We start from the raw sequence: 12,091 nt of genomic DNA, 5'->3' as shown, positions 1-12,091 counted from the left end.
TAAAATAGCCTTTTTCCTTGTGCGGACAGGCAAAATGTCCCCACTTCTCAGAATTGTACTTGTTTCCCTATCTGGTCCTCAGAAGGATAGTAAACCAAAGCACACACACACACAGCGTGTCTAACTCCATGTACCTGGAAGATGGCGTACATGATGCAGCTGAGAGGTCTGCTGTTGGAGAACTCTGACACTCTGAAGATGTTGAAACTCCACTTGTCCAGATCCTCTAGCTCCTACACACACACACACACACACACACACACACACACACACACACAAAGAGAGAGTGTGAAGCCTTGAGTGAGGTAATGAGCTGAGTCTAGTAACCTTGACTGATTGACTGAGAAGGTATTTGTGTATGTACAGTCGTGGCCAAAAGTTTTGAGAATGACACAAATATACATTTTCACAAAGTCTGCTGCCTCAGTTTGTATGATAGCAATTTGCAAACACTCCAGAATGTTATGAAGCGTGATCAGATGAATTGCAATTAATTGCAAAGTCCCTCTTTGCCATGCAAATGAACTGAATCCCCCAAAAACATTTCCACTGCATTTCAGCCCTGCCACAAAAGGACCAGCTGACATCATGTCAGTGATTCTTTCGTTAACACAAGTGTGAGTGTTGACGAGGACAAGGCTGGAGATCACTCTGTCATGCTGATTGAGTTCAAATAACAGACTGGAAGCTTCAAAAGGAGGGTGGTGCTTGGAATCATTGTTCTTCCTCTGTCAACCATGGTTACCTGCAAGGAAACACGTGCCGTCATCATTGCTTTGCACAAAAAGGGCTTCACAGGCAAGGATATTGCTGCCAGTAAGATTGCACCTAAATCAACCATTTATCGGATCATCAAGAACTTCAAGGAGAGCAGTTCAATTGAAGAAGGCTTCAGGGCGCCCAAGAAAGTCCAGCAAGCGCCAGGACCATCTCCTAAAGTTGATTCAGCTGCGGGATCGGGGCACCACCAATACAGAGCTTGCTCAGGAATGGCAGCAGGCAGGTGTGAGTGCATCTGCACGCACAGTGAGGCGAAGACTTTTGGAGGATGGCCTGGTGTCAACAAGGGCAGCAAAGAAGCGACTTCTCTCCATGAAAAACATCAGGGACAGACTGATAATCTGCAAAAGGTTCAGGGATTGGACTGCTGAGGAATGGGGTAAAGTCATTTTCTCTGATGAATCCCCTTTTCGATTGTTTGGGACATCCGGAAAAAAGCTTGTCCGGAGAAGGCAAGGTGAGCGCTACCATCAGTCCTGTGTCATGCCAACAGTAAAGCATCCTGAGACCATTCATGTGTGGGGTTGCTTCTCAGCCAAGGGAGTGGGCTCACTCACAATTTTGCCTAAGAACATCCTCCAAGAGCAACTTCTCCCAACCATCCAGGAACAGTTTGGTGACGAACAATGCCTTTTCCAGCATGATGGAGCACCTTGCCATAAGGCAAAAGTGATAACTAAGTGGCTCGGGGAACAAAACATAGATATTTTGGGTCCATGGCCAGGAAACTCCCCAGACCTTAATCCCATTGAGACCTTGTGGTCAATCCTCAAGAGGCGGGTGGACAAACAAAACCCCACAAATTCTGACAAACTCCAAGCATTGATTATGGAAGAACGGGCTGCCATCAGTCAGGATGTGGCCCAGAATTAATTGACAGCATGCCAGGGCGGATTGCAGAGGTCTTGAAAAAGAAGGGTCAACACTGCAAATATTGACTCTTTGCATCAACTTCATGTAATTGTCAATAAAAGCCTTTGACACGTATGAAATGCTTGTAATTATACTTCAGTATTCCATAGTAACATCTGACAAAAATATCTAAAGACTCTGAAGCAGCAAACTTTGTGGAAATTAATATTTGTGTCATTCTCAAAACTTTTGGTCACGACTTTGTGTGTGTACGTACGTGTTATGGTGCGTGCCTTAGCGTGTGCGCGCATGTGTGTGTGCATGCGTGTGTATGCATATGAGCGAGCCTTGCATACTTTACCCTGGCTAGCTGGTCCTCCTGTTCAGTGTTGACTCCAAAGCGCGGGACAGAAGAGGAGGACAGAGTGGAGCTGTGGGACAGATTCCTCACTCCGCTAATCTGACTCATAGACTTCTCCTTTAGACTAGGGGACGGCAGCTCCACCTCGTTGGGCTGGTCTAGGGGTTAGAGACACACATAGACTTCCCCTTTAGACTAGGGGACGGCAGCTCCACCTCGTTGGGCTGGTCTAGGGGTTAGAGACACACATAGACTTCTCCTTTAGACTAGGGGACGGCAGCTCCACCTCGTTGGGCTGGTCTAGGGGTTAGAGACACACATAGACTTCTCCTTTAGACTAGGGGACGGCAGCTCCACCTCGTTGGGCTGGTCTAGGGGTTAGAGACACACATAGACTTCTCCTTTAGACTAGGGGACGGCAGCTCCACCTCGTTGGGCTGGTCTAGGGGTTAGAGACACACATAGACTTCTCCTTTAGACTAGGGGACGGCAGCTCCACCTCGTTGGGCTGGTCTAGGGGTTAGAGACACACATAGACTTCCCCTTTAGACTAGGGGACGGCAGCTCCACCTCGTTGGGCTGGTCTAGGGGTTAGAGACACACATAGACTTCTCCTTTAGACTAGGGGACGGCAGCTCCACCTCGTTGGGCTGGTCTAGGGGTTAGAGACACACATAGACTTCTCCTTTAGACTAGGGGACGGCAGCTCCACCTCGTTGGGCTGGTCTAGGGGTTAGAGACACACATAGACTTCTCCTTTAGACTAGGGGACGGCAGCTCCACCTCGTTGGGCTGGTCTAGGGGTTAGAGACACACATAGACTTCTCCTTTAGACTAGGGGACGGCAGCTCCACCTCGTTGGGCTGGTCTAGGGGTTAGAGACACACATAGACTTCCCCTTTAGACTAGGGGACGGCAGCTCCACCTCGTTGGGCTGGTCTAGGGGTTAGAGACACACATAGACTTCTCCTTTAGACTAGGGGACGGCAGCTCCACCTCGTTGGGCTGGTCTAGGGGTTAGAGACACAGATGTTATACACACAAACACACACACAAAAACAAACAAACACACACACTAGCGCAGGCAGATTGATATACCCAGGACACAGAAATGTATGGGCGGCCAAGTACAGGTAGACAGGTATAGTGATGTAGATCGGTATAGACAGGTATGAACAGACAGACAGGTATGAACAGATAGACAGGTATTAACAGACAGACAGGTATGAACAGACAGGTAAATACACAGACAGGTAAATACACAGACAGGTAAATACACAGACAGGTATGAACAGATAGACAGGTATTAACAGACAGGTAAATACACAGACAGGTATGAACAGACAGACAGGTATGAACAGATAGACAAGTATTAACAGACAGACAAGTATTAACAGACTGACAGGTATTAACAGACAGACAGGTATGAACAGATAGACAGGTAAATACACAGACAGGTATTAACAGACAGTAGGTATGAACAGATAGACAGGTATTAACAGACAGACAGGTATAAACAGATAGACAGGTATTAACAGACAGACAGGTATGAACAGACAGACAGGTATGAACATACAGGTAAATACACAGACAGGTATGAACAGACAGTAGGTATGAACAGATAGACAGGTATTAACAGACAGACAGGTATAAACAGATAGACAGGTATTAACAGACAGACAGGTATGAACAGACAGACAGGTATGAACATACAGGTAAATACACAGACAGGTATGAACAGAAATACAGGTATGAACAGACAGGTTAATTCAGGTACGTACAGGTAACTACAGGCCTATCCAGGTAGGTGTACTCACCCATGAAGGTGCTGGAGATGTACTCAGACACCTGGTTACCTGAACGACTCATCTCTGATAGGTGAGACAGCTCCCTGTTTAACATCCTCTTAAACTGAGGGGAGGGAGGGAGGGAGAAAAAGGGGGAGCAGTTTGAGGATGTTTTACTGTATGGTTAGTCAGTTCTACTGCTCATAAGTGTTGAAGCTGTGGTGAGATTATATTGTTGTGTTGTGGTTATATCATGGTTGTGTTGTGGTTATTTCATGGTTGTGTTGTGGTTATTTCATGGCTGTGTTGTGGTTACATCATGGTTGTGTTGTGGTTATATCATGGTTGTGTTGTGGTTATATCATGGCTGTGTTGTGGTTATTTCATGGTTGTGTTGTGGTTATATCATGGTTGTGGTTATATCATGGTTGTGGTTATATCATGGTTGTGGTTATATCATGGTTGTGTTGTGGTTATATCATGGTTGTGGTTATATCGTGGCTGTGTTGTGGTTATTTCATGGTTGTGTTGTGGTTATATCATGGTTGTGTTGTGGTTATATCATGGTTGTGGTTATATCATGGTTGTGGTGTGGTTATTTCATGGTTGTGTTGTGGTTATATCATGGCTGTGTTGTGGTTATTTCATGGTTGTGTTGTGGTTATATCATGGTTGTGTTGTGGTTATATCATGGTTGTGTTGTGGTTATATCATGGTTGTGGTTATATCATGGTTGTGGTGTGGTTATACCATGGTTGTGTTGTGGTTATATCATGGTTGTGGTTATATCATGGTTGTGTTGTGGTTATATCATGGTTGTGTTGTGGTTATATCATGGTAGTACCTTGTTGGAGGCCATATCACTGACAGAGCGGTGAGTCTGGATGGTCTCTAGCTGGTCCAGACACCAGTCCAGCTCCTCCAGAGTGTCTGTAGCCAGCTGCTCATACTGTTGATCTGATAGAGCTGCTCTGGGGTTGTGGGGCGCTACACCGCCCAGTGGAGACCTCCTGTGGACAAGACAGGGAATTACACCAACCAGTTAGAACTCAAGGGGTTACAATAGCTTAACATTGTCTGGGAGTGAAGTTCAGACTGAGGGAGGCGGGAGAGAGAGAGGGGGGGAAATATTAAACATCGGTGTTGTTCGAGGCCCATTGAAAGGCCCATTGAAAAGTGGTGAGTAAATGTGACCCATAACTATCATTATTGTTATTGGCTAGTCGAGGTAGACAGACAGCCAATTACATCGACGAGCTACATGTCACATCAGTTATCAGTTACAAACCAGTTACATGCAAAACACACATTTTAATTGGCTAGCTATCTGGGTAAATGAGGTAGGAAACTCTCAATAACCAAATGGAAGCCCTATGGGGTCCTGGTCTAAAGTAGATCACTATATAGCAGGCCTATGGGGTCCTGGCCTAAAGTAGATCACTATATAGCAGGCCTTTGGGGTCCTGGTCTAAAGTAGATCACTATATAGCAGGCCTTTGGGGTCCTGGTCTAAAGTAGATCACTATATAGCAGGCCTATGGGGTCCCGGTCTAAAGTAGATCACTATATAGCAGGCCTTTGGGGTCCTGGTCTAAAGTAGATCACTATATAGCAGGCCTTTGGGGTCCTGGTCTAAAGTAGATCACTATATAGCAGGCCTATGGGGTCCCGGTCTAAAGTAGATCACTATATAGCAGGCCTTTGGGGTCCTGGTCTAAAGTAGATCACTATATAGCAGGCCTTTGGGGTCCTGGTCTAAAGTAGATCACTATATAGCAGGCCTATGGGGTCCTGGTCTAAAGTAGATCACGATGTAGCAGGCCTTTGGGGTCCTGGTCTAAAGTAGATCACTATATAGCAGGCCTATGGGGTCCTGGTCTAAAGTAGATCACTATATAGCAGGCCTTTGGGGTCCTGGTCTAAAGTAGATCACTATATAGCAGCCCTATGAGGCCCTGGTCCAAAGTAGTGGACTATATAGCATTTGATTTGGGACGCAAACCAGCTGTTAGATGTTTTGATTGACAGGTGCGCACTGACTTGACAGTTGGCATGGAGACGTTGGCGAGGAGGGTGAAGTTGCTCCGTACCGAGCGCAGGCTGGCCAACACCTGAGCAAAGGGGGTAACAATGAAGTCTTCTCCTGCATGCCTGAAAGAGGGGGGGAGAGGGGAGAGGGAGAGAGAGAGAGAGAGAGAGAGAGAGAGAGAGAGAGAGAGAGAGAGAGAGAGAGAGAGATTAATAAAGACAGAGTGTATTAGGATATGTAGTCATGATAATGTCAATTGGCCAATGGTTTGACTCATACACACACTGACACTCCCTTCTCACCCTTCGCTGGCGATAGAATTGCGTGAGACTGAGTTTTTGGGGGACATGTCGTAGTCAGAGTCTGACCGGTAGAGGAAGGACTCTCGTCGACCCCCCTGGGGGAAGGATGGGTGCAGGGTCAGGCTGGGACTCTGGGAGCCAAGAGGGGTATGGCCCGGAGACACCCCGTTCTCCAGCTCACTGAGAGGTTGGGGAAGAGAGAGACAGACACTATGATTATTATATTATGACAAACCATTCTCCACCTGGAAACTACTGAAGGGGGGGCGGAGAAAGGGTGACCACATTTAAAATACCCAAAAGTGGAACAACAGGATGATTTATGGGACAGTGTCGCCTACATAAATACATTTACATTACATTTACATTTAAGTCATTTAGCAGACGCTCTTATCCAGAGCGACTTACAAATTGGTGCATTCACCTTATGATATCCAGTGGAACAACCACTTTACAATAGTGCATCTAAATCTTTTAAGGGGGGGTTAGAAGGATTACTTTATCCTATCCTAGGTATTCCTTAAAGAGGTGGGGTTTCAGGTGTCTCCGGAAGGTGGTGATTGACTCCGCTGTCCTGGCGTCGTGAGGGAGCTTGTTCCACCATTGGGGTGCCAGAGCAGCGAACAGTTTTGACTGGGCTGAGCGGGAACTGTGCTTCCTCAGAGGTAGGGGGGCCAGCAGGCCAGAGGTGGATGAACGCAGTGCCCTTGTTTGGGTGTAGGGACTGATCAGAGCCTGAAGGTATGGAGGTGCCGTTCCCTTCACAGCTCCGTAGGCAATCACCATGGTCTTGTAGCGGATGCGATATAGAAAACCTACAGGACAGTAGATCTCCAGGAAGAGGGTTGGAGTGAAAACCTACAGGACAGTAGATCTCCAGGAAGAGGGTTGGAGTGAAAATCTACAGGAAAGTAGATCTCCAGGAAGAGGGTTGGAGTGAAAATCTACAGGACAGTAGCTCTCCAGGAAGAGGGTTGGACTGAAAACCTACAGGACAGTAGATCTCCAGGAAGAGGGTTGGACTGAAAACCTACAGGACAGTAGATCTCCAGGAAGAGGGTTGGACTGAAAACCTACAGGACAGTAGATCTCCAGGAAGAGGGTCAATCAAAGCACATTCTGCCTAGTGGCGCTGTTGAGGTTTGGCCATTGATAATTTTTTTGTTGAACGATTCAGCTAACCATCCTAAAATCTCATAAGAAATTACTAAAGTGGTGTTTTTGATGTAACGTTGTACTATGCTATTATACTTGGTTCTGTTATTGTAGAATACTAATGAATCACCACTTCCAAGACAATGACTCAGCTACCAAGGTAAAATTAGTTTTACATTGGATAGGTTCCCCTCTCTCCACTGGGATTCTCTGCCTCTCACCCTATTACAGGGGCTGAGTCACTAGCTTACTGGTGCTCTTCCATGCCGTCCTTAGGAGGGGTGCGTCACTTGAGTGGGTTGAGTCACTGACGTGGTCTTCCTGTCCGGGTTGGCGCCCCCCTCGGATTCGTGCCGTGAGGGAGATCTTTGTGGGCTATACTTGGCCTTGTCTCAGGATGGTAAGTTGGTGGTTGAAGGTATCCCTCTAGTGGTGTGGGGGCTGTGCTTTGGCAAAGTGGGTGGGGTTATATCCTGCCTGGTTGGCCCTGTCCGGGGGTATCGTCGGATGGGGCCACAGTGTCTCCTGACCCCTCCTGTCTCAGCCTCCAGTATTTATGCTGCAGTAGTTTATGTGTCGGGGGGCTAGGGTCAGTCTGTTATATCTGGAGTATTTCTCCTGTCTTATCCGGTGTCCTGTGTGAATTTAAGTATGCTCTCTCTAATTCTCTCTCTCTTTCTCTCTTTTTCTTTCTTTCTTTCTTTCTTTCTTTCTTTCTTTCTTTCTTTCTCTCTCTCGGAGGAGGACCTAAGCCCTAGGACCATGCCTCAGGACTACCTGGCCTGATGACTCCTTGCTGTCCCCAATCCACCTGGCCGTGCTGCTGCTCCAGTTTCAACTGTTCTGCCTGCGGCTATGGAACACTGACCTGTTCACCAGACGTGCTACCTGTCCCAGACCTGCTGTTTTCAACTCTCTAGAGACAGCAGGAGCGGTAGAGAACTCTGAATGATCGGCTATGAAAAGCCAACAGACATTTATTCCTGAGGTGCTGACCTGTTGCACCCTCGACAACCACTGTGATTATTATTATTTGACCCTGCTGGTCATTTATGAACATTTGAACATCTTGGTCATGTTCTGTTATAATCTCCACCCGGCACAGCCAGAAGAGGACTGGCCACCCCTCATAGCCTGGTTCCTCTCTAGGTTTCTTCCTAGGTTCTGGCCTTTCTAGGGAGTTTTTCCTAGCCACCGTGCTTCTACACCTGCATTGCTTGCTGTTTGGGGTTTTAGGCTGGGTGTCTGTACAGCACTTTGTGACATCAGCTGATGTAAGAAGGGCTATATAAATACATTTGATTAATAGTCTGTGGATATTTGGGTTCTCTCTCCTCAATAGCTATTGAACCAAGCACGCCATGACTATGAAGAAGGTATATTCTGAATTTGGGTTGGATGGAGAACAAATCACACCTTTTAAAATAAAATACGATTTTGGATTTCAATCTTCAATAGCTCTTACACAAAAACACGCCGACTATGATAATGATATATTCTGAACCGGGGGAAGGATGGACAAAATCCACAGCTTTTAGAGACAAAATCCGGGGACATGTGGGGGAGTGGTAAGGGAAGAGAGAGAGGATGGTTTACAATGCTACTCAGGTCAACAACACTACATGGAAGTATGGTTGTATATCCGGGTGTGTGTGTGTGTGTGTGTGTGTGTGTGTGTGTGTGTGTGTGTGTGTGTGTGTGTGTGTGTGTGTGTGTGTGTGTGTGTGTGTGTGTGTTACCTGTCTGCGTCTGCAGGTGTGATGGCAATGCGTGGTGGGATGCAGAGGGGCAGGGACGTGGGGCGTGGCATGTTACTCAGGATCTCAGGTGAGCGTGTCCTGTCTCGGGGGCGGAGCCAACACGGAACCTGAATGGACGATAGGATGGATTGATTAACCAGGTAACCAATAGGATAGATTTTATTAAACCAGGTAAGTCTCTTTTGCAATAATAGCCTGACAGGAACCACAATAACAAAAGTCTCTCTACGATACACTCACATTTGACACAGTGGTTGTGATACAACTAATATAAGTTTGTCTGCACAAAAACGTTCACACCACTATTGTGCCATCTCTCCAAAACACTTGTGTAAATATCTTTGTGCAGAAAACTCTCAGTTGTATCACAAGTAACTGTTGTGTATCACACTGCTGATGAAATCCAAAGCACATTTCTGCTGTAAAAACATAATATTCTTTCTACTGTTCTACCTGCAAACTGGAGGCCAGCCTCCTGCTCCTCCCCATGCGTAGCTCCGCCCCCAGAGTGGCTCCTGACGTATAGGAGCTGCTGTAGAGCCCTGACTCCGCCTTCCCAGCACAGCCTGACGAATCAGTGTCATTATCCTGGGGAAAGAAAGAGAGAGAGCGGGAAAGAGAAAGAGGATGAGATATTATATATTTTTCACAGGTTTTCACCATATTTGGGTGGCACACATCCAGAAGTCAATTTACTGATGGACAGGAAGCAAAGAGGGTAATCTACTGAATGACAGGAAACATAGAGGGTAATGTTACTGAATGACAGGAAGCATAGAGGGTAATGTTACTGAATGACAGGAAGCATAGAGGGTAATGTTACTGAATGACAGGAAGCATCGAGGGTAATATTACTGAATGACAGGAAGCATAGAGGGTAATATTACTGAATGACAGGAAGCATAGAGGGTAATGTTACTGAATGACAGGAAGCATAGAGAGTAATATTACTGAATGACAGGAAGCATAGAGGGTAATGTTACTGAATGACAGGAAGCATAGAGGGTAATTTTACCGAATGACCGGAAGCATAGAGGGTAATATTACTGAATGACAGGAAGCAAAGAGGGTAATATTACTGAATGACAGGAAGCATAGAGGGTAATATTACTGAATGACAGGAAGCATAGAATGGAATGTTATGTGAATGACAGGAAACATAAAATGTTATGTTATGTGAATGACAGGAAGCATAGAATGGAATGTTATGTGAATGACAGGAAACATAGAATGGAATGTTATGTGAATGACAGGAAGCATAGATGGTAAGATTATTATATGAATGACAGGAAACATAGAATGGAATGTTATGTGAATGACAGGAAGCATAGAGGGTAATATTATCATGTGAGCTCACTAAATGGAGATTTAGAGAGGCTGCATGCTGGTCTATGGCACCCCATATCTGTGTGTGTCTGTGTGTGTGTTGTGTATAAGCCCTTTACAGAGAGAGTGGGATCTGCACTGCAGCAGGGTAGCAACAGAACACAGGGGGAATGGAAGGCAGACTGCTAGTTGCTAGGCAACAGTGTTCCATGTTCTATGCCTAGTCTCTAGTTGTCCAAAGCTCCAGATGTAAAGAGATGCTTCACTGTTGTTATTGTAGAGGCTACACAGAACACACACACTGTCTACTACCACAGACTGCAGCCTTGAGGTCAGTGGATGGAAGGGAATCCATCCATTAAGAAGAGAAACTCCTGAGACTGTAGTCCAGGGACACCCCAGTCAATAGATCTCCACGCTGTGTGTTTACCCTACATACGTCTGTGTGTGTCTGTGTGTGTGTGTCTGTTCCTGTGTGTGTGTGTTCCTGTGTCCCTGTGTGTGTGTGTGTGTCCCTGTGTCCCTGTGTGTGTGTGTGTGTGTGTGTGTGTGTGTGTGTGTGTGTGTGTGTGTGTGTGTGTGTGTGTGTGTGTGTGTGTGTGTGTGTGTGTGTGTGTGTGTGTGTGTGTGTGTGTGTGTGTGTGTGTGTGTGTGTGTTACCTCCTCCTCTCCGGCCAGCGACAGACGCTGCACACTGCGACTCTTCTTCATAGTGATTGGCTGATTGTTCTTTTTGGCCCCTCCCCCAGTGCGGACGGGACCAGAACCCAAGCAGCACAGCAGCTGGAGAGCCAGGACCAGAGGGGTCTGGGGTTACAGGTCAGGGCTTAGAGGTTAGGGGTCAGACCAGCCAGGGTCAGACCGGGCCACAACCACGGGTCACGCCCCCATCGGACTCAGCAGCCAATCACAACGCGCAACGTCTCAGTCCTCCCCAAGCTCTGAGTGGCTGGAATCCTGGTTCCTCTTAAATTCCCAAATGTGTAATCCAGTGAGGTGGTGAGGTTAGTAATCCGCAGTCCGATTGGTTGCTTGGAAACAGCGATGAACCCTCGCCATCCTCCGAATTTGTTCTGGGACCAGCAATCCTGTATCTGATTGGTTCGTTGGATTCGGGTTCTGTGGGTTCTGTGGGATGCAAAGTGAGACACCTGCGTGTGATTGGTTCATCTGTGCAACGGAACACCAAAATGTGTAGAATCCCAGCTCTGATTGGTGGAACGGTGCATCCCTGACATGACTGCCACTGTAACCCTGGTTTTGATTGGCCGGTGTATCAGACAACAGGTCAGTGTCCTGGACAAAGAGGAACACTGTAGACAGAGAGCAGAGCATGACATTGGTAAAAACATCAATATTAAAAACACAGTCTGAATCCCTAATTACACCTTATCCTCCTTTTGACCAGGATGCTAGAGTACTCCTTTTGACCAGGATGCTAGAGCACTCCTTTTGACCAGGATGCTAGAGCACTCCTTTTGACCAGGATGCTAGAGCACTCCTTTTGACCAGGATGCTAGAGTACTCCTTTTGACCAGGATGCCAGAGTACTCCTTTTGACCAGGACTCATACTAAACTACTGTAACACTACAGATCACAGGAAGTTGGTGGCATCTTAATTAATTGGGGAGGACGGGCTCGTGGTAATGGCTGGAGCGGAATAAGTAGAATGGTATCAAATACATCAATCACATGGTTTCCATGTGTTTGATGCCATTCCATTTGCTCCGTTCCAGCC

The 12,091-nt window shown here is 46.7% G+C and overlaps 1 protein-coding gene across 1 annotated transcript in view; it reads right to left on the bottom strand.

Annotated features, from left to right (window-relative positions):
- The window catches only part of LOC106564111 (cAMP-specific 3',5'-cyclic phosphodiesterase 4C), a 37,625-nt gene that overhangs the window by 23,085 nt on the left and 2,449 nt on the right, over nt 1-12,091 (bottom strand). The window contains exons 2-10 of the mRNA XM_045690624.1: nt 11,013-11,665; nt 9,480-9,614; nt 9,006-9,133; nt 6,112-6,291; nt 5,821-5,931; nt 4,625-4,790; nt 3,811-3,904; nt 1,994-2,151; nt 135-233 (exon numbers count right to left, since the gene is read on the bottom strand). Of these exons, the coding sequence (XP_045546580.1) occupies nt 135-233; nt 1,994-2,151; nt 3,811-3,904; nt 4,625-4,790; nt 5,821-5,931; nt 6,112-6,291; nt 9,006-9,133; nt 9,480-9,614; nt 11,013-11,063 (1,122 nt within the window). The 5' untranslated portion in view covers nt 11,064-11,665. The remainder of the gene's footprint in view (nt 1-134; nt 234-1,993; nt 2,152-3,810; nt 3,905-4,624; nt 4,791-5,820; nt 5,932-6,111; nt 6,292-9,005; nt 9,134-9,479; nt 9,615-11,012; nt 11,666-12,091) is intronic.

This window comes from Salmo salar, chromosome ssa12 (assembly GCF_905237065.1).
Source record: "Salmo salar chromosome ssa12, Ssal_v3.1, whole genome shotgun sequence".
In the NCBI taxonomy this organism is placed as follows: Eukaryota; Metazoa; Chordata; class Actinopteri; order Salmoniformes; family Salmonidae; genus Salmo; species Salmo salar.
The sequence above is the reverse complement of the archived record's forward strand: the minus strand, read 5'-3'. Positions and strand labels throughout refer to the sequence as shown.